This window comes from Tachypleus tridentatus, chromosome 11 (genome assembly GCF_004210375.1).
Source record: "Tachypleus tridentatus isolate NWPU-2018 chromosome 11, ASM421037v1, whole genome shotgun sequence".
Taxonomy (NCBI): Eukaryota; Metazoa; Arthropoda; class Merostomata; order Xiphosura; family Limulidae; genus Tachypleus; species Tachypleus tridentatus.
In genome coordinates, this window is record NC_134835.1 from 25,679,615 (window position 1) to 25,704,850 (window position 25,236).

At 28.0% G+C, this 25,236-nt stretch overlaps 1 protein-coding gene across 2 annotated transcripts in view; it reads right to left on the bottom strand.

Annotated features, from left to right (window-relative positions):
* The window catches only part of LOC143231770 (uncharacterized), a 69,976-nt gene that overhangs the window by 31,792 nt on the left and 12,948 nt on the right, over positions 1 to 25,236 (bottom strand). For both annotated transcript variants that reach the window (XM_076466412.1, XM_076466411.1), the window contains exons 4-5: positions 9,987 to 10,057; positions 8,887 to 8,969 (exon numbers count right to left, since the gene is read on the bottom strand). In XM_076466412.1, coding sequence (XP_076322527.1) covers positions 8,887 to 8,969; positions 9,987 to 10,057 — 154 coding nt within the window. The remainder of the gene's footprint in view (positions 1 to 8,886; positions 8,970 to 9,986; positions 10,058 to 25,236) is intronic.

Consider the following 25,236-nt stretch of genomic DNA (forward strand, 5'->3'; position numbering starts at 1 on the left):
ATTAAATTAAAGCTTCTTAAAAACACATGCTGATAATATAATGAAAGTATAAGTTGTTATATTGAGGTGAAAATTAACTACCACAACTGTCTACTGTATTTTTTTCACAATGGGCTTGATATAGAATACATGAGTTCGTATACATTTCAACACACAGTAACTATTCATACTGTAACTTTTATTGCAGTATATACACTGCTGGCCAAAATCTTAAGGCCAATGAACATGAAGAAATATGCATTTTTCGTTGTTAGACTCAACTACTTATTTGAGTAGAGCTTCAAAAGATGACAATAAGAAAAGGGAAAATAAAAATAAAAAACATTTTTAGCATTTAATAGGGAAAATGTGAACACTATGAAATTAGCCTAAATACTAGCTGGTCAAAAGTTTAAAATCATACTGAAATGAAGCGTTAATCGGTAAACACACAACAAAATATAGTCATTTGTGTTCAAGCATTAGCGTTGTCAACATCTCCCACTAACATCTCCTGTGTTACATTGAGTAAAAACATGGCAAAGGCTAAAAAGTTAACAGAGTTTGAAAGTGGCAGAATTGTTGAGCTGCAAAAGCAAAGTCTCTCTCAGTGTGCCATCACTGGTGAGATTGGGAGTAGTAAAACTGCTGTTGCAAATTTCTTAAAAGACCCAGAGTGATACGGAATGAGAATTTCAACTGGTTGGCCCAAGAAAATTTTGCTGGTGTTGAGCAGGAGGATTTGATGGGTTGTCCAGCAAGACACCACCCGATCGTCGAACCAGATTAAGGCCCTTACGGACACAGAATGCAGCTCAAGAACATTAAGACAGCATCTACAAGAGAAAGGCTTTAAAAACCGTAAACGTCTTTAAAGGCCACACATCCTTCCACACCATGAAACAGCTGTTAAACTTTGCTGAGAAGCACCAAACATGGGATGTAGAAAATTGGAAGATGAGAAAAAATTTAACCTGGATGGTTCAAATGGCTTTCAATGTTAATGGCACAATAAGGTTATCCCACTGGAGACATTTTCTACATGACACAGTGGAGGAGGTTCCATCATGATCTGGGGTGCTTTCTCCTTCCATGGAACAATGGAGCTTCAAGTTATACAGGGGCGTCAAGCATCGGCTGGCTACATTGGCATGTTGGAGAGAGCATCATTATTGGCTGAAGGCCCTCACTTGTGTGGAAATGGCTGGATCTTTCAGCAGGACAATGCTGCAATCCACAATGTCTGCAGGATAAAGAACTTTTTCATGGCAAATAACATGATTCTTTTGGACCATCCAGCATGTTTGCCCAAACTGAACCCCACTGAAAATGTTTGGGAGTGGATAGCAATGAAAGTCTATAGCAATGGACGTCAATTTCAAACAGTGCATGATCTTCGTGAAGCCATCATCACCACTTGGAATAAAATTCCAGCCAACTTTCTGAAAATGCTCATATCGATCATGCCAAAGCAAATGCTTGCAGTTATTTGCAATGACGATCATGCAACTCATTACTGAGACCTCTTGTTTGGCATTTCCTACCCTGTTTGGGACTTCTTTTTGGTATGGTCTTAAAATTTTGATCAGCTAGTATTCAGGCTAATTTCACAATGTTCACATTTTCCTTATTAATTGTTGAAAAAAGTTTTTTTTGTTTTTTTTTATTTTCCCTTTTCTTATTTTCATCTTTCTAAGCTCTACTAAAATAAGTAGTTGAATCTAACAACGCGAAATGCATATTTTTTCTTCATGTTCATTGGTCTTAAGATTTTGGCCAGCACTGTATAGTTTATGTTATTTTCTCTGCTCTAAATATGTACATAAGGCTTGATCACTCTGCCTAACCTTGTAACCACCAATAAATTTAGTAAATAAATACAGCTTACACTTTTTCTATTCTAAAATGACTATACATTATAACATCAAACCACAAATGTTTAGTCTAAATAGCTTAAACCTCACAACATTACATATTTATATATATTTATTACTTTTGTCATACTGACTTTCGCAGCTGTGCCTGGCTAGTATTACAGAAGTTACAATGACACGGCACATTCACACCCATGTTACCATATTGAAGAACATAAAATTGACCTTTAAAAAGCGAATGTCTTGGCTGTGTTCCAGTAGACTCGTATTTTGTAAAACAGTCCCATTTCACTTATATTTTCAAAATTTAAATAAAAAAATTGAAAGAACAATTCTTTATTACCCCTACTGATAATACAGGGTGGACTTCGTATGTAAAAAACTGTATGCACAAATCTTAAATTAAGAAATCAATAATACAAGTACATTTAGCAAAGGTACTTTAAAAATTATTATTTATAATATTAAGAAAGCGATAGAAAAGCAGAATTTACTTTATATATTCATTTTCTCACTGGCCATTACTATATACTATTCAAAATTTACATAAAATTCCTATTAAGTTTAGGTTTATAACTAATTCTTTAAATACAGTTAGTAAATATGTATATATTTTTAATAATATTTAAGATATTGTGTTTTAAAAATAAAAACACTACATTTAAATAATCCAGATAAGTGTTTTTGGAATATTAGAAATAACATTCCAAGTTTGTAATATAAGTAGTTCAGGTTTGGCCAGTTCTGTTTTCACCTACGATTTTACATGAAAGATGTAATCAGAGTATTCATTGAACTATTCAATAATTTAATAGATACAGAAATAGATATTCCAAAATTTAAATTTACTAAAGTCCAATGTAAAATTATTCTTCATTTCTATGTTTATAACAGTTATATTACTTTTAATGAACAGATATGTACACAAACAATGAGTATTCTAATGGTAACAGACTTCTAATATGGCCAATTTCTTTATTCTTTGATGAAAAACGCATTTCAGAAACAGGTGTCACGTTCTAAGTTATGTACATGTACTTTTTGTTAGATAGACGATTTAATTGTTATGCCTAACCACCTGAATGAAGTTATTTTACAAACATTGTTGAATAAAAACATTTTTCATTAAATATGAAAATATTTTACTACATAAACTTTTGATCAGAAAAACCCTTTTTTTCACTAGAGGTAGCTATCCACCTTTAAATAATTAAAAGTAAAATTTATTCGATATAACCAGAACTAGAAAAGCTTACTTAAGCAGCTGGGCCTATCTCATCTATTCTGTGTTATACTTTAATAAAGTTACAAGAGTTGAAATGGTACATGTGGGTATAAACAGTAAGATTTGAAACGGTATGTGTGGGTATAAACAGTAAGATTTGAAATGGTACGTGTGGGTATAAACAGAAATGAGTTGAAACGGTACGTGTGGGTATAAACAGTAAGAGTTGAAATGGTACGTGTGGGTATAAACAGTAAGAGTTGAAATGGTACGTATAAACAGTAAGAGTTGAAACATAGACAGTAAGATTGAAGGAAATATAAACAGAGTTGAAATGGTACGTAAGATAAACAGTTGAAAAACAGTAAGAGTTGAAATGTGTGGGTATAAACAGTAAGATTGAAACGATAAAAGAATAAACAGTAAGAGTTGAAATAACTGTGGGTATAAACAGTAAGATTGAAATGAGTACGGTAGGTATAAACAGTAAGAGTTGAAATGGTACGTGTGGGTATAAACAGTAAGAAATGAGTACGCTGAAAACAGTAAGATTGAAATGCGTGTGGGTATAAACAGTAAGAGTTGAAATGAATGCGTGTGGGTATAAAACAGCAAGATTGAAATGAAATGGTACGATAAACGCGAGTGGGTATAAACAGTAAGAGTTGAAATGGCAACGCGTGGGGTATAAACAGTAAGAGTTGAAATGGGTATAAACAGTAAGAGTTGAAATGGTATATAAACAGTAAGAGTAAATGAGTGGGTATAAACAGAAATGGCATAAACGTGTGGGTATAAACAGTAAGAGTTGAAATGGCAATACGCAGTAAGTTGAAATGGTAATAAACAGTAAGAGTTGAAATGGTACGTGTGGGTATAAACAGTAAGAGTTGAAATGGTACGTGTGGGTATAAACAGTAAGAGTTGAAATGGTACGTGTGGGTATAAACAGTAAGAGTTGAAATGGTACGTGTGGGTATAAACAGTAAGAGTTGAAATGGTACGTGTGGGTATAAACAGTAAGAGTGGAAATAAACAGTAAGAGTTGAAATGGTACATAGTGGTATAAACAGTAAGAGTTGAAATGGTACGTGTGGGTATAAACAGTAAGAGTTGAAATGGTACGTGTGGGTATAAACACTCTGCTCTACCTCCTTAATTCAACTTCCATTATTGCTAACTTGTTTTTTATATGAAATTGCATTTTGTCTGATAACCCTAACACTTTTGGGTGTTACCACCACAGACAATTTCCATTATGGTTTCAAGGATATGACTGGAAATGACAATAACCTTCTTACATTAATTCTCAGAAATACTGTTTGTTTTTTTAACATATTGCATGATTTGGAATAAAAATATTAATCTTGGGAAAGACTCCTTCAATTGGCTGAGAAAAACCATGTGGGATACATTCTAAGCTTTTGATTAGCTATTTGCACATCATATACAGAAGTAGGAGTATGTAAACAAGTATTTCCAAAAATGGAAAGAGGTGGGTGGGACCACTATGTTTGTTGATTACATGTAGCAATATCTCAGTAAACACAGAAGACAGGAGGTTCTTGTTTTGTATTCTAGCTTGTCAATATCAGTAATTTGCATTTCTAACTTTTAAGAAACTATAGATTTTATACTTAGATATCACAAACATCTAATGTAAATCAAAGCAACATCCAACATACCATGTGACACACAAAAATTGATATTTAGAATTTTTATTTAAACACTTACTTTTAAATTTAAAAAAACCTAACATATAATGTTAAATTTTAATTACAATCTGTGATGTAATGCCGAACTTATGGGAGTACATTTTTAAAGTAGTATATCAAAAAGTTTAGAATGACTGTCTAGAAACAGAAAGACATGTCCTTTAACCTAACCATAGAAAAGCCCTTAGCAACAATGTTAATGAAGCCACGTTTTATTCTTCTCTCTCAGTGACCAAAGTTTATTCAATGTAATAGATGATACTGAAATAAAAGCACACATCTTAAATTTTTCAAGACTAGCTTGGCTTGGTTCAAATGACTAACAATGTGACTTCTTTGTACTAGATTAAAGTCTTTAGATTTAATACTTAACTTTCAATATAACGTGTATATATACAAAATTTGGTAGTATTTCAGCTAATATTATAAGTCTTTAATATTCAAACAATCATATTTTTAGTAAAGTATTTTTAATAAAATAAAATAAAGATTTGTCTATGAATATATAGTTTTTCTTTAATAGTATGTGTACAAATTAATTTTCATGTTAAAACTAAATATACTTTTTCTTATCTCAGAAATCTGAAACTTCTTAAATATATTTCAATTGTTTTTTCAGTTAAACTTTGCAGTTTACCTGTTATTTTCTTCACCCTAACTTAAAATGAGATTGACCAATTTGACCGACCTCGTAACCACCGAAAAAAAATCAAACTAAATCTAAATTACTCTCTTATTCTTTCTAGATTGACTTCATATTGTAATATAAAACCACACTAAGTAGCTCACTTCATATTGTAACATGAAACCACACTAAGTAGCTCACTTCATACTGTAACATGAAACCACACTAAGTAGCTCTAAATTCGTAACAATATATATCTATTTATAATTAAATTTTATTGGTTTATTGCCCTTTGAACGATGAATAAGAATTAACTCACAGCTCATGTTACACTATCCAATTACATCACCCACAAACTAGCACAAGAAATTTGCATGTGCCTCGTGAAACATTTGAGTTTATTATTATTTATTTTACTTAACCTAATCTTAAGTAATCAAAAAATATCCTTACTTTTTACATTTCAATTGCTTTTATAATTATACATAAATAAACATTAAAAGCAAGAAATAAAACACTTATCCAATCTTCTTTTTTTCTTGTTCTTGATTGTCAAAGAGACATAATCATAATTTTTATACTATTCATAGTATTGTAACTGATAATTTTTATTTCATTAAATAATGTTCCAAGCAATGTAGACTAATAACAAGCAAAACATAGAAAAATCCCCTTACCTCTCAAAATTTTTCTAACTTTCTAGCTCTGCGACAACAGTTGTTATAAATTCATCCAAGCAAGTTATTAACTTTCTCACAGAAATGCTGTTCGTTCTCTCAGTGAAACCGACATTTAACCATTCAGAACAAAATGTTACTATACAACACGTCATTTAATAGATGAAAACATGGGGTTCCTATTGGTTATAGGTAATATATAATTAAACATAAGAGTGAACTTTTGATGAATTATGAAAGAGAGGATGAGAGAGATGGATGTGGCAGGAGAGGTCCGATTTTCTATTCGATAGCTCTGTAACCAAACAAAGTTGAAGACTATAATAAATGTGGTTTATCTGAGCAATGACAATTTTATGTAGTAATTTAGGTTTAATCTTGTACTTTCTCGAGGGGTGGTGGATAAAATAAGGACGATGACACACTAATAGAAAATGTGTTGTGTGTGTCACATTAGGTGAAGTTCAGGATTTTTTTTAAATATTGCCTTGTAGAGTTAATAATGTAAAACATATACTTTTAAAATGTGGGTTATTAGCTTGGATTTTATTCTATTCTAATTGGTATAACATAAACAAAAAAGTAGTTTAATAATATTTTGAATGTAAGACACTAAAGCTTTGTGTCATATGCAGTAAAAGATACCCGGGGTGATAGGGCAAATGAAGCCAAACTTATATATCTGTTAAATACACATTATCAAACTTAACATATGGATCTATACTGCTAAGTTTTGTGTACACCACTACAAACAGTACTCATTTATACTGATTTATTCCATGTTGTATACTACTAACCTGCTTTCTTGTTTGATTTTACATCACACACCAGAACAGAGTAAGACACAAATAGAATAAGAATGGGTAAGACACCAATATAACATATTATGGAATAAAATTTGAATGTACCACAGTATCAGATTTCTCTATCATGATGTTTAATGCTAAATATTCTGTGAAATGTTTTATAAAAAAATTAGTAAAAGTGCTTCTTTGATTTTTATATGAAAACATGCACTCAGGTACATAAGAAGAAAGAAGCTCTCACAGTGAATACTGCAAGTTTTGTTCCCATCAAGAATGTATTCATTAGAGTTGAATTTTAAACAATGTACATCGAAACAATACCATATTAATTATAAAATAAATACTACAACATAATCAGCTTAAGTTACAAATCTGTCTGTAACCACTGTTTCTCTTGAGTTTATTATTACTGAACTGACCTGAATATTTTTTAGGCCAAAACTATAATAAGTGTTATTTTTTTTAGCACCAATTTTACAGACAATATGTACATTAACATATCTGTTTGATAAGTCCATTGGTCAGTTGAAAATTAAAAATTAACATACTACAAAATTAGAGTTGATTTCTGATGAAACTTGATATAAAAATTATAATGTTCACTTGATAAAAATGGATAGTAATACCACATCTTATCACCTTCAAATACATAGTAATACCACATCTTATCACCTTCAAATACATAGTAATACCACATCTTATCACCTTCAAATACATAGTAATACCACATCTTATCACCTTCAAATACATAGTAATACCACATCTTATCACCTTCAAATACATAGTAATACCACATCTTATCACCTTCAAATACATAGTAATACCACATCTTATCACCTTCAAATACATAGTAATACCACATCTTATCACCTTCAAATACATAGTAATACCACTTATCACCTTCAAATACATAGTAATACCACATCTTATCACCTTCAAATACATAGTAATACCACATCTTATCACCTTCAAATACATAGTAATACCACATCTTATCACCTTCAAATACATAGTAATACCACATCTTATCACCTTCAAATACATAGTAATACCACATCTTATCACCTTCAAATACATAGTAATACCACATCTTATCACCTTCAAATACATAGTAATACCACATCTTATCACCTTCAAATACATAGTAATACCACATCTTATCACCTTCAAATACATAGTAATACCACATCTTATCACCTTCAAATACACAGATGAACATATAAGAATTGAATCTCATTAACTATGATACCACTTATGAAGTTAAATAAGACATTTCGTGAAACTGACAAATAATTACTGGTTGAAGATTTCTTTAAATTAATTACTTACTAGTGAAGTGATAAAAGGAAGATAGCTTCATCCAGTAAAATGAATCATCATCTCCTGAAAATGAGTAATGCTTCATGCCACTACTAATTTACATGAAAACTGCTAAATCCAAAACCTTTTCAGCAGTTAACCTTACAACTGAATACCACACAGCAAAATCTTTAGAGTATTAGTGAACTTCTATACAGACCTGATTATCATATGTTACCCCTAGTTAAAGCTTTCTCTCTCTCTAACTACCACCAACTCACTGGTCACAGATATCAGCAACCAGTGCTGGTAATCGAGAAATGTCACGAAGACCACAATTTTCCCACTTTTTTCTGTTGTAGTATCAAAGTTAAAAACACTGACAGGACACATCTCACGAATTTTTGACACTTAAAAACAAAGATTACCATACTTACTGTAATATAGTGTTTACAGAAAAGTTCGAAATAAATAGGCTATGTTTGCTACCACTTATTATACATATGTTTGTTTATAATAAAGGTTTTATCATAGGACAAAATTAAACTCTAATTAGTACCCTCTTTAATGCTGTTTATACTGATCCTGAAGACATTAATTAGGGACAATACACTAATTTGATAAGTGTTAATTGAAAATAAGTATCTTACTCTGAAATACATTTTTAACAACAATTTCTTACTTACGCGCTCCCTTTTTCTGGGCCACTAGTTGGGCGATATCTTGTAAATGTGTTGCAGTTTGGTGAAGGGCCGAGTCAGAAGTAGCTCTAGAGAAAAAGAAAAAAAAACATAAATCAACACATAATTATTAAGGAATAATATTTCTACTTTTGAAATATAAATAGCAGGGCAAAACAAACATTGCTGACACAAACAAAACACTGTTTCTGTTGGGTGTAACAAAAGAAACTGAATAAATATACATCAAAAAGCATTTGAATGATATGATTATATGTGGCACAGTAACCAGCAATCTACGAAACCAAGTTTCTCTCTTTGTTGTGCATTTGGCATTATTTAATATTTGAAATAATTTGAGTGAAAAAAATGAACAAATTATATTCATTACTTTTTAATTCATCTTAGGTGATCATTGGAAAAAATAACCAATACACAGAAATAATAAAACTAGATAAACGTTTGAAAACTAGACCAAACTTTATGGAAAAATACTTCCACAATATATCAAATTAAATGTATAAAGAATGTCCATTTAATCCCAGAATTCAATATTTTGTTGAGGCCTGAATTACCATATTGACTCAATTATAAGGCAGTGTTCTTTATTTAATAATCAGGCTGTAAAATTCAGAGCCACCTTGTAATCACAGCCCCCACACTCTAGCCCATCACATTCTTGGATGTCCAGATAACATCCACCAACACATGCCTACCAGATGTTTGCTAAATATCACTGCTAATTCTTACAAATAATCCACCTGCAGGCTAATTAGTTACTGGTATCAGGAAACTGGAAAAAACGATGTTATGATACTTTTTTTTTCTTTTCCATGGTTTCGAAAGTATGGGGTCACTTTATATTTGAGATCATCCTATAACTGGGCCAATGTGATAGTTTATAAACTATCATATTGATTACACTAGAGATTGAACTTCTAAATATAAAGTGTACAAGTCAAACAAGAAGTACAACTGAAAAGACAAGTAGGATTACATCTATAACATTATTCATTGTACTCTTGGACTGACAAATAAAACCTTCTATCATTAGAAAAGAAACTACACACATCAAAACTAGTATGTACATATAAAATATTTCTCACCGTCTCCAGTTTGAATCAACAGGTGGAGATAAGTAGGCTTGGCCTCCACTTGTCAATATAAAATCATTCATCTGAAAAATAAGGTTTGTTTGTTTGTTTTGGATATTCATGCAAAGTTACAAAAGAATTACCTGTGTTGGCAATCTTTTAATTTTCAACAGACAGACTAGTATTCACATTCAATTATTAGGCTATTCTATTCAAACAGCAGCTTTTGAATGTCAGGTTTTGTGGGTTTTTTTTTTTGCATTAATGGAACACAAATGATGAAGCCTGGTATCTGCAAACCTATGTTAATGAAAAGGCTGAGTCCAGCCTAAAATATCATAAAAGTTTATATTTTTATTGAAATTACAACTGAGCAGTAATTATTCCAATTTTACATGGGCATTTAACAGTGGTTTTTGAATACACGTCTAAACCTTAATATCAAATGTATAAAGGTAAACATGTTATATTGGCCACTTATTTTTATTATTATCATGAGATTCTGTGGTCTTATACAGGTATTTTCTACACACACACATGAACTCGCTCTACCTGTTTGTTTATCACAATAAGACATTTCTGTAATAAGTTACCTATATAGAAGTAGCTAAGTATGTTTTTCCAAACTTTGAATTATATCATTGATCAAAATATGTAACAAAAACAGTCAACAGATAAGCAAAATTACAACAGTGGACTGAACCAAATCTCATGACACCAAGATGCTATCACGTTTTGAAACTAATAAACAGATAAATTAAAAATATATTAGAAATGCATTTCCTATATCAGTCTTAAGTATGTATCTTATTCAATTAATACAATTTTGTAAAGTGTTTCATAATTTAATAACTACTTTTGTATTTTGTACCTTAAATATCAGGTCATCCCATAAGTAATGTCCAAACATTTAATACAGAAAGTGCATCATCATTTCTGTCTTTGTAGAAGGATTTAATGACTAAACTATGTAGTAGGATGTGTATAAAAATGTTCGGACAAATAAAACAAACTGACCCACTCCACTTTTTCAGATCATTAATCAAACAAACCCTTATGAAGATGGATGTGTCCGAGGAGCACATTAGGCATATAATGCTTTATGAGTTTAAAAAAGGCAATAGTGCAGCAGAAACTATGGTGTGGAGTCTCTCAATGTAAGTAAATGTTGAAGGTGGTTTCAGAAGTTCAGATCAGGTGACTACATCTTAAGTGATGCGTCACGTTCAGGTCGTCCTGTTGAGTTTAATGATGACTTGCTGCTGGATGCACTTGATGAAGATTGTGTTGTAACAGTTGAAGAACTAGCACAGAAGCTTAAATCAACCCAATAAACAGTTCACTGTCATCTGCTACAGCTTGAAAAGGTGTTAAAACTTGGAAAATGGGTCCCCCATGATTTGACAAAAGCCAACCTTAGAGCAAGAGTAGACATTTTGCACTTCTCTGCATTCTCGTAAACGTAACTCACCTTTTTGGGGCAGGTTAGTCACTGGAGATGAAAAATAGATATTTTATAAAAACTGATAAGCCCTGCAAACAATAGCTCACTGCAGGTAAACTGGCTAAAGCACAGCCCAAAATGGACAACCATCCTAGGAAAGTCTTGTTATGCATTTGATGGGATATTGTTGGTGTGATCCAATTTGAGTTGCTGCCACTCAATGTAATGATTACATCAGACTTCCATTGTCAACAGTTACAGCACTTGAATATTGCACTGAAAGAAAAGAGGCCAGCAATCATAAAGGTGTTGTGTTGCACCAGGATAATGCACGCCCTCATACAACAAGAATCACATCTGTAAAGACTGACCAGCTGGAGTGGGAAAAACTTCCACATCTTCCTTATTCTCCAGACCTGCTTCATCTGATTATCATCTATTACAAAGTTTGCAGAACGATCTTGATGGAAAAGAACTTGGAACACATGAAGACGTCAAAACTACCCTCTCTACATTCTTTCCCCCCAAACCCCAAGAATTTTATAGAAGTGACATTCAGAAGCTTGTAAACCGTTGGCATGAAGTAATTAATATAATGGAACAAACATTGTTGATTAAATAACATTAAAGTTTGTAAACCGTTGGCATGAAGTAATTAATAATAATGGAACAAACATTATTGATTAAATAACATTAAAGCTTGTAAACCGTTGGCATGAAGTAATTAATATAATTAAATAACATGAAGTAATTAATATGGAACAAACATTGTTGATTAAATAACATTAAAGTTTGTAAACCGTTGGCATGAAGTAATTAATATAATGGAACAAACATTGTTGATTAAATAACATTAAAGTTTGTAAACCGTTGGCATGAAGTAATTAATATAATGGAACAAACATTGTTGATTAAATAACATTAAAGTTTGTAAACCGTTGGCATGAAGTAATTAATAATAATGGAACAAACATTATTGATTAAATAACATTAAAGTTTGTAAACCGTTGGCATGAAGTAATTAATATAATGGAACAAACATTGTTGATTAAATAACATTAAAGTTTGTAAACCGTTGGCATGAAGTAATTAATAATAATGGAACAAACATTGTTGATTAAATAACATTAAAGTTTGTAAACCGTTGGCATGAAGTAATTAATATAATGGAACAAACATTGTTGATTAAATAACATTAAAGTTTGTAAACCGTTGGCATGAAGTAATTAATATAATGGAACAAACATTATTGATTAAATAACATTAAAGTTTGTAAACCGTTGGCATGAAGTAATTAATAATAATGGAACAAACATTATTGATTAAATAACATTAAAGTTTGTAAACCGTTGGCATGAAGTAATTAATAATAATGGAACAAACATTATTGATTAAATAACATTAAAGTTTGTAAACCGTTGGCATGAAGTAATTAATAATAATGGAACAAACATTGTTGATTAAATAACATTAAAGTTTGTAAACCGTTGGCATGAAGTAATTAATATAATGGAACAAACATTGTTGATTAAATAACATTAAAGTTTGTAAACCGTTGGCATGAAGTAATTAATATAATGGAACAAACATTATTGATTAAATAACATTAAAGTTTGTAAACCGTTGGCATGAAGTAATTAATAATAATGGAACAAACATTATTGATTAAATAACATTAAAGTTTGTAAACCGTTGGCATGAAGTAATTAATAATAATGGAACAAACATTGTTGATTAAATAACATTAAAGTTTGTAAACCGTTGGCATGAAGTAATTAATAATAATGGAACAAACATTATTGATTAAATAACATTAAAGTTTGTAAACCGTTGGCATGAAGTAATTAATAATAATGGAACAAACATTGTTGATTAAATAACATTAAAGTTTGTAAACCGTTGGCATGAAGTAATTAATAATAATGGAACAAACATTATTGATTAAATAACATTAAAGTTTGTAAACCGTTGGCAGGAAGTAATTAATAATAATGGAACAAACATTGTTGATTAAATAACATTAAAGTTTGTAAACCGTTGGCATGAAGTAATTAATAATAATGGAACAAACATTGTTGATTAAATAACATTAAAGTTTGTAAACCGTTGGCATGAAGTAATTAATAATAATGGAACAAACATTATTGATTAAATAACATTAAAGTTTGTAAACCGTTGGCATGAAGTAATTAATAATAATGGAACAAACATTATTGATTAAATAACATTAAAGTTTGTAAACCGTTGGCATGAAGTAATTAATAATAATGGAACAAACATTATTGATTAAATAACATTAAAGTTTGTAAACCGTTGGCATGAAGTAATTAATATAATGGAACAAACATTATTGATTAAATAACATTAAAGTTTGTAAACCGTTGGCATGAAGTAATTAATAATAATGGAACAAACATTGTTGATTAAATAACATTAAAGTTTGTAAACCGTTGGCATGAAGTAATTAATAATAATGGAACAAACATTATTGATTAAATAACATTAAAGTTTGTAAACCGTTGGCATGAAGTAATTAATAATAATGGAACAAACATTGTTGATTAAATAACATTAAAGTTTGTAAACCGTTGGCATGAAGTAATTAATAATAATGGAACAAACATTATTGATTAAATAACATTAAAGTTTGTAAACCGTTGGCATGAAGTAATTAATAATAATGGAACAAACATTATTGATTAAATAACATTAAAGTTTGTAAACCGTTGGCATGAAGTAATTAATAATAATGGAACAAACATTGTTGATTAAATAACATTAAAGTTTGTAAACCGTTGGCATGAAGTAATTAATAATAATGGAACAAACATTGTTGATTAAATAACATTAAAGTTTGTAAACCGTTGGCATGAAGTAATTAATAATAATGGAACAAACATTGTTGATTAAATAACATTAAAGTTTGTAAACCGTTGGCATGAAGTAATTAATAATAATGGAACAAACATTATTGATTAAATAACATTAAAGTTTGTAAACCGTTGGCAGGAAGTAATTAATAATAATGGAACAAACATTATTGATTAAATAACATTAAAGTTTGTAAACCGTTGGCAGGAAGTAATTAATAATAATGGAACAAACATTGTTGATTAAATAACATTAAAGTTTGTAAACCGTTGGCAGGAAGTAATTAATAATAATGGAACAAACATTGTTGATTAAATAACATTAAAGTTTGTAAACCGTTGGCAGGAAGTAATTAATAATAATGGAACAAACATTGTTGATTAAATAACATTAAAGTTTGTAAACCGTTGGCATGAAGTAATTAATAATAATGGAACAAACATTATTGATTAAATAACATTAAAGTTTGTAAACCGTTGGCATGAAGTAATTAATAATAATGGAACAAACATTGTTGATTAAATAACATTAAAGTTTGTAAACCGTTGGCATGAAGTAATTAATAATAATGGAACAAACATTGTTGATTAAATAACATTAAAATTTGTAAACCGTTGGCAGGAAGTAATTAATAATAATGGAACAAACATTATTGATTAAATAACATTAAAGTTTGTAAACCGTTGGCATGAAGTAATTAATAATAATGGAACAAACATTGTTGATTAAATAACATTAAAGTTTGTAAACCGTTGGCAGGAAGTAATTAATAATAATGGAACAAACATTATTGATTAAATAACATTAAAGTTTGTAAACCGTTGGCATGAAGTAATTAATAATAATGGAACAAACATTGTTGATTAAATAACATTAAAGTTTGTAAACCGTTGGCAGGAAGTAATTAATAATAATGGAACAAACATTGTTGATTAAATAACATTAAAGTTTGTAAACCGTTGGCATGAAGTAATTAATAATAATGGAACAAACATTGTTGATTAAATAACATTAAAGTTTGTAAACCGTTGGCATGAAGTAATTAATAATAATGGAACAAACATTATTGATTAAATAACATTAAAGTTTGTAAACCGTTGGCATGAAGTAATTAATAATAATGGAACAAACATTGTTGATTAAATAACATTAAAGTTTGTAAACCGTTGGCATGAAGTAATTAATAATAATGGAACAAACATTATTGATTAAATAACATTAAAGTTTGTAAACCGTTGGCATGAAGTAATTAATAATAATGGAACAAACATTGTTGATTAAATAACATTAAAGTTTGTAAACCGTTGGCATGAAGTAATTAATAATAATGGAACAAACATTGTTGATTAAATAACATTAAAGTTTGTAAACCGTTGGCAGGAAGTAATTAATAATAATGGAACAAACATTATTGATTAAATAACATTAAAGTTTGTAAACCGTTGGCATGAAGTAATTAATAATAATGGAACAAACATTGTTGATTAAATAACATTAAAGTTTGTAAACCGTTGGCATGAAGTAATTAATAATAATGGAACAAACATTATTGATTAAATAACATTAAAGTTTGTAAACCGTTGGCATGAAGTAATTAATAATAATGGAACAAACATTGTTGATTAAATAACATTAAAGTTTGTAAACCGTTGGCATGAAGTAATTAATAATAATGGAACAAACATTATTGATTAAATAACATTAAAGTTTGTAAACCGTTGGCAGGAAGTAATTAATAATAATGGAACAAACATTGTTGATTAAATAACATTAAAGTTTGTAAACCGTTGGCATGAAGTAATTAATAATAATGGAACAAACATTATTGATTAAATAACATTAAAGTTTGTAAACCGTTGGCATGAAGTAATTAATAATAATGAAACAAACATTATTGATTAAATAACATTAAAGTTTGTAAACCGTTGGCAGGAAGTAATTAATAATAATGGAACAAACATTGTTGATTAAATAACATTAAAGTTTGTAAACCGTTGGCAGGAAGTAATTAATAATAATGGAACAAACATTGTTGATTAAATAACATTAAAGTTTGTAAACCGTTGGCAGGAAGTAATTAATAATAATGGAACAAACATTGTTGATTAAATAACATTAAAGTTTGTAAACCGTTGGCAGGAAGTAATTAATAATAATGGAACAAACATTGTTGATTAAATAACATTAAAGTTTGTAAACCGTTGGCAGGAAGTAATTAATAATAATGGAACAAACATTGTTGATTAAATAACATTAAAGTTTGTAAACCGTTGGCATGAAGTAATTAATAATAATGGAACAAACATTATTGATTAAATAACATTAAAGTTTGTAAACCGTTGGCATGAAGTAATTAATAATAATGGAACAAACATTGTTGATTAAATAACATTAAAGTTTGTAAACCGTTGGCATGAAGTAATTAATAATAATGGAACACACATTATTGATTAAATAACATTAAAGTTTGTAAACCGTTGGCATGAAGTAATTAATAATAATGGAACAAACATTGTTGATTAAATAACATTAAAGTTTGTAAACCGTTGGCATGAAGTAATTAATAATAATGGAACACACATTATTGATTAAATAACATTAAAGTTTGTAAACCGTTGGCATGAAGTAATTAATATAATGGAACAAACATTGTTGATTAAATAACATTAAAGTTTGTAAACCGTTGGCATGAAGTAATTAATAATAATGGAACAAACATTATTGATTAAATAACATTAAAGCTTGTAAACCGTTGGCATGAAGTAATTAATATAATGGAACAAACATTATTGATTAAATAACATTAAAGTTTGTAAACCGTTGGCATGAAGTAATTAATAATAATGGAACAAACATTATTGATTAAATAACATTAAAGTTTGTAAACCGTTGGCATGAAGTAATTAATAATAATGGAACAAACATTATTGATTAAATAACATTAAAGTTTGTAAACCGTTGGCAGGAAGTAATTAATAATAATGGAACAAACATTGTTGATTAAATAACATTAAAGCTTGTAAACCGTTGGCATGAAGTAATTAATAATAATGGAACAAACATTATTGATTAAATAACATTAAACTTTGTAAACCGTTGGCATGAAGTAATTAATAATAATGGAACAAACATTATTGATTAAATAACATTAAAGTTTGTAAACCGTTGGCATGAAGTAATTAATAATAATGGAACAAACATTATTGATTAAATAACATTAAAGTTTGTAAACCGTTGGCAGGAAGTAATTAATAATAATGGAACAAACATTATTGATTAAATAACATTAAAGTTTGTAAACCGTTGGCATGAAGTAATTAATAATAATGGAACAAACATTATTGATTAAATAACATTAAAGTTTGTAAACCGTTGGCAGGAAGTAATTAATAATAATGGAACAAACATTGTTGATTAAATAACATTAAAGCTTGTAAACCGTTGGCATGAAGTAATTAATAATAATGGAACAAACATTATTGATTAAATAACATTAAACTTTGTAAACCGTTGGCATGAAGTAATTAATAATAATGGAACAAACATTGTTGATTAAATAACATTAAAGTTTGTAAACCGTTGGCATGAAGTAATTAATATAATGGAACAAACATTGTTGATTAAATAACATTAAAGTTTGTAAACCGTTGGCATGAAGTAATTAATATAATGGAACAAACATTATTGATTAAATAACATTAAAGTTTGTAAACCGTTGGCATGAAGTAATTAATAATAATGGAACACACATTATTGATTAAATAACATTAAAGTTTGTAAACCGTTGGCATGAAGTAATTAATAATAATGGAACAAACATTGTTGATTAAATAACATTAAAGTTTGTAAACCGTTGGCATGAAGTAATTAATAATAATGGAACACACATTATTGATTAAATAACATTAAAGTTTGTAAACCGTTGGCATGAAGTAATTAATAATAATGGAACAAACATTGTTGATTAAATAACATTAAAGTTTGTAAACCGTTGGCATGAAGTAATTAATAATAATGGAACAAACATTATTGATTAAATAACATTAAAGTTTGTAAACCGTTGGCAGGAAGTAATTAATAATAATGGAACAAACATTGTTGATTAAATAACATTAAAGTTTGTAAACCGTTGGCATGAAGTAATTAATAATAATGGAACAAACATTGTTGATTAAATAACATTAAAGTTTGTAAACCGTTGGCATGAAGTAATTAATAATAATGGAACAAACATTATTGATTAAATAACATTAAAGTTTGTAAACCGTTGGCATGAAGTAATTAATAATAATGGAACAAACATTATTGATTAAATAACATTAAAGTTTGTAAACCGTTGGCATGAAGTAATTAATAATAATGGAACAAACATTATTGATTAAATAACATTAAAGTTTGTAAACCGTTGGCATGAAGTAATTAATATAATGGAACAAACATTATTGATTAAATAACATTAAAGTTTGTAAACCGTTGGCATGAAGTAATTAATAATAATGGAACAAACATTGTTGATTAAATAACATTAACGTTTGTGAACCGTTGGCATGAAGTAATTAATAATAATGGAACACACGTTATTGATTAAATAACATTAAAGTTTGTAAACCGTTGGCAGGAAGTAATTAATAATAATGGAACAAACATTGTTGATTAAATAACATTAAAGTTTGTAAACCGTTGGCATGAAGTAATTAATAATAATGGAACAAACATTATTGATTAAATAACATTAAAGTTTGTAAACCGTTGGCATGAAGTAATTAATAATAATGAAACAAACATTATTGATTAAATAACATTAAAGTTTGTAAACCGTTGGCAGGAAGTAATTAATAATAATGGAACAAACATTGTTGATTAAATAACATTAAAGTTTGTAAACCGTTGGCATGAAGTAATTAATAATAATGGAACAAACATTGTTGATTAAATAACATTAAAGTTTGTAAACCGTTGGCAGGAAGTAATTAATAATAATGGAACAAACATTGTTGATTAAATAACATTAAAGTTTGTAAACCGTTGGCAGGAAGTAATTAATAATAATGGAACAAACATTATTGATTAAATAACATTAAAGTTTGTAAACCGTTGGCAGGAAGTAATTAATAATAATGGAACAAACATTGTTGATTAAATAACATTAAAGTTTGTAAACCGTTGGCAGGAAGTAATTAATAATAATGGAACAAACATTGTTGATTAAATAACATTAAAGTTTGTAAACCGTTGGCAGGAAGTAATTAATAATAATGGAACAAACATTGTTGATTAAATAACATTAAAGTTTGTAAACCGTTGGCAGGATGTAATTAATAATAATGGAACAAACATTGTTGATTAAATAACATTAAAGTTTGTAAACCGTTGGCATGAAGTAATTAATAATAATGGAACAAACATTGTTGATTAAATAACATTAAAGTTTGTAAACCGTTGGCATGAAGTAATTAATAATAATGGAACAAACATTATTGATTAAATAACATTAAAGTTTGTAAACCGTTGGCATGAAGTAATTAATAATAATGGAACAAACATTGTTGATTAAATAACATTAAAGTTTGTAAACCGTTGGCATGAAGTAATTAATAATAATGGAACAAACATTATTGATTAAATAACATTAAAGTTTGTAAACCGTTGGCATGAAGTAATTAATAATAATGGAACAAACATTGTTGATTAAATAACATTAAAGTTTGTAAACCGTTGGCATGAAGTAATTAATAATAATGGAACAAACATTATTGATTAAATAACATTAAAGTTTGTAAACCGTTGGCATGAAGTAATTAATAATAATGGAACAAACATTGTTGATTAAATAACATTAAAGTTTGTAAACCGTTGGCATGAAGTAATTAATAATAATGGAACAAACATTGTTGATTAAATAACATTAAAGTTTGTAAACCGTTGGCAGGAAGTAATTAATAATAATGGAACAAACATTATTGATTAAATAACATTAAAGTTTGTAAACCGTTGGCATGAAGTAATTAATAATAATGGAACAAACATTGTTGATTAAATAACATTAAAGTTTGTAAACCGTTGGCATGAAGTAATTAATAATAATGGAACAAACATTATTGATTAAATAACATTAAAGTTTGTAAACCGTTGGCATGAAGTAATTAATAATAATGGAACAAACATTGTTGATTAAATAACATTAAAGTTTGTAAACCGTTGGCATGAAGTAATTAATAATAATGGAACACACATTATTGATTAAATAACATTAAAGTTTGTAAACCGTTGGCAGGAAGTAATTAATAATAATGGAACAAACATTGTTGATTAAATAACATTAAAGTTTGTAAACCGTTGGCATGAAGTAATTAATAATAATGGAACAAACATTATTGATTAAATAACATTAAAGTTTGTAAACCGTTGGCATGAAGTAATTAATAATAATGAAACAAACATTATTGATTAAATAACATTAAAGTTTGTAAACCGTTGGCAGGAAGTAATTAATAATAATGGAACAAACATTGTTGATTAAATAACATTAAAGTTTGTAAACCGTTGGCATGAAGTAATTAATAATAATGGAACAAACATTGTTGATTAAATAACATTAAAGTTTGTAAACCGTTGGCAGGAAGTAATTAATAATAATGGAACAAACATTGTTGATTAAATAACATTAAAGTTTGTAAACCGTTGGCAGGAAGTAATTAATAATAATGGAACAAACATTATTGATTAAATAACATTAAAGTTTGTAAACCGTTGGCAGGAAGTAATTAATAATAATGGAACAAACATTGTTGATTAAATAACATTAAAGTTTGTAAACCGTTGGCAGGAAGTAATTAATAATAATGGAACAAACATTATTGATTAAATAACATTAAAGTTTGTAAACCGTTGGCATGAAGTAATTAATAATAATGGAACAAACATTGTTGATTAAATAACATTAAAGTTTGTAAACCGTTGGCATGAAGTAATTAATAATAATGGAACAAACATTGTTGATTAAATAACATTAAAGTTTGTAAACCGTTGGCATGAAGTAATTAATAATAATGGAACAAACATTATTGATTAAATAACATTAAACTTTGTAAACCGTTGGCATGAAGTAATTAATAATAATGGAACAAACATTATTGATTAAATAACATTAAAGTTTGTAAACCGTTGGCATGAAGTAATTAATAATAATGGAACAAACATTATTGATTAAATAACATTAAAGTTTGTAAACCGTTGGCATGAAGTAATTAATAATAATGGAACAAACATTGTTGATTAAATAACATTAAAGTTTGTAAACCGTTGGCAGGAAGTAATTAATAATAATGGAACAAACATTATTGATTAAATAACATTAAAGTTTGTAAACCGTTGGCATGAAGTAATTAATAATAATGGAACAAACATTATTGATTAAATAACATTAAAGTTTGTAAACCGTTGGCATGAAGTAATTAATATAATGGAACAAACATTGTTGATTAAATAACATTAAAGTTTGTAAACCGTTGGCATGAAGTAATTAATAATAATGGAACAAACATTGTTGATTAAATAACATTAAAGTTTGTAAACCGTTGGCAGGAAGTAATTAATAATAATGGAACAAACATTGTTGATTAAATAACATTAAAGTTTGTAAACCGTTGGCATGAAGTAATTAATATAATGGAACAAACATTGTTGATTAAATAACATTAAAGTTTGTAAACCGTTGGCATGAAGTAATTAATAATAATGGAACAAACATTGTTGATTAAATAACATTAAAGTTTGTAAACCGTTGGCAGGAAGTAATTAATAATAATGGAACAAACATTATTGATTAAATAACATTAAACTTTGTAAACCGTTGGCATGAAGTAATTAATAATAATGGAACAAACATTATTGATTAAATAACATTAAAGTTTGTAAACCGTTGGCATGAAGTAATTAATAATAATGGAAGAAACATTATTGATTAAATAACATTAAAGTTTGTAAACAGTTGGCATGAAGTAATTAATAATAATGGAACAAACATTATTGATTAAATAACTTTAAAGTTTGTAAACCGTTGGCATGAAGTAATTAATATAATGGAACAAACATTGTTGATTAAATAACATTAAAGTTTGTAAACCGTTGGCATGAAGTAATTAATAATAATGGAAGAAACATTGTTGATTAAATAACATTAAAGTTTGTAAACCGTTGGCATGAAGTAACTAATAATAATGGAACAAACATTGTTGATTAAATAACATTAAAGTTTGTAAACCGTTGGCATGAAGTAATTAATAATAATGGAACAAACATTGTTGATTAAATAACATTAAAGTTTGTAAACCGTTGGCAGGAAGTAATTAATAATAATGGAACAAACATTGTTGATTAAATAACAATAAAGTTTGTAAACCGTTGGCATGAAGTAATTAATAATAATGGAACAAACATTATTGATTAAATAACATTAAAGTTTGTAAACCGTTGGCATGAAGTAATTAATAATAATGGAACAAACATTGTTGATTAAATAACATTAAAGTTTGTAAACCGTTGGCATGAAGTAACTAATAATAATGGAACAAACATTATTGATTAAATAACATTAAAGTTTGTAAACCGTTGGCATGAAGTAATTAATAATAATGGAACAAACATTGTTGATTAAATAACATTAAAGTTTGTAAACCATTGGCATGAAGTAATTAATAATAATGGAACAAACATTGTTGATTAAATAACATTAAAGTTTGTAAACCGTTGGCATGAAGTAATTAATAATAATGGAACAAACATTGTTGATTAAATAACATTAAAGTTTGTAAACTGTTGGCATGAAGTAATTAATAATAATGGAACAAACATTGTTGATTAAATAACATTAAAGTTTGTAAACCGTTGGCATTAAGTAACTAATAATAATGGAACAAACATTATTGATTAAATAACATTAAAGTTTGTAAACCGTTGGCATGAAGTAATTAATAATAATGGAACAAACATTGTTGATTAAATAACATTAAAGTTTGTAAACCGTTGGCATGAAGTAATTAATAATAATGGAACAAACATTGTTGATTAAATAACATTAAAGTTTGTAAACCGTTGGCATGAAGTAATTAATAATAATGGAACAAACATTGTTGATTAAATAACATTAAAGTTTGTAAACCGTTGGCATGAAGTAATTAATAATAATGGAACAAACATTGTTGATTAAATAACATTAAAGTTTGTAAACCGTTGGCATGAAGTAATTAATAATAATGGAACAAACATTGTTGATTAAATAACATTAAAGTTTGTAAACCTTTGGCATGAAGTAATTAATAATAATGGAACAAACATTGTTGATTAAATAACATTAAAGTTTGTAAACCGTTGGCATGAAGTAATTAATAATAATGGAACAAACATTGTTGATTAAATAACATTAAAGTTTGTAAACCGTTGGCAGGAAGTAATTAATAATAATGGAACAAACATTATTGATTATATAACATTAAAGTTTGTAAACCGTTGGCATGAAGTAATTAATAATAATGGAACAAACATTGTTGATTAAATAACATTAAAGTTTGTAAACCGTTGGCAGGAAGTAATTAATAATAATGGAACAAACATTATTGATTAAATAACATTAAAGTTTGTAAACCGTTGGCATGAAGTAATTAATAATAATGGAACAAACATTATTGATTAAATAACATTAAAGTTTGTAAACCGTTGGCAGGAAGTAATTAATAATAATGGAACAAACATTATTGATTAAATAACATTAAAGTTTGTAAACCGTTGGCATGAAGTAATTAATAATAATGGAACAAACATTGTTGATTAAATAACATTAAAGTTTGTAAACCGTTGGCAGGAAGTAATTAATAATAATGGAACAAACATTATTGATTAAATAACATTAAAGTTTGTAAACCGTTGGCATGAAGTAATTAATAATAATGGAACAAACATTGTTGATTAAATAACATTAAAGTTTGTAAACCGTTGGCAGGAAGTAATTAATAATAATGGAACAAACATTATTGATTAAATAACATTAAACTTTGTAAACCGTTGGCATGAAGTAATTAATAATAATGGAACAAACATTGTTGATTAAATAACATTAAAGTTTGTAAACTGTTGGCAGGAAGTAATTAATAATAATGGAACAAACATTATTGATTAAATAACATTAAACTTTGTAAACCGTTGGCATGAAGTAATTAATAATAATGGAACAAACATTGTTGATTAAATAACATTAAAGTTTGTAAACCGTTGGCAGGAAGTAATTAATAATAATGGAACAAACATTATTGATTAAATAACATTAAAGTTTGTAAACCGTTGGCATGAAGTAATTAATAATAATGGAACAAACATTATTGATTAAATAACATTAAAAGTGTTTGAAATCTTTTCTCTTTTTATGAACCTAAAATCAGACATTACTTAAAGGATGACCTGATATCTACCTTCCACCTTATTATTTTAAACTTTACAATAGAACATATATATTACAGTAATATGGAACTAACACAAAAACAAATGAAAGCACATGCACAGTCAACATTGTAAATATTAGAATCCTATACGAGGAAGTACACAGCATCCACTGTGAATACAGGTACCAACAGACTGGAGAAGCAAACAAACAGGCCAACATGTTAGAACTGAGGAATGTAATAGACATAAGACTGTAATAAACAATTCATCAAATAGCCTATGATATCAGGGACGAACAAATAATTTAACAGCAAAATAACAGTATATGAAATAAACAACAACAAAAAGTCAACAGAAGCTAAAATGATAAACACTGAGTAATCCTAGTATAGAAGTCAACAGAACATAAATACCTTTTTTCAAAACACTGAAATACAGGCAAACCTGTCATAACTCGATATTTTATAAGACTTAGAAGGAGTTATGCAATTTATTGTTTTAGCACCAGAACAG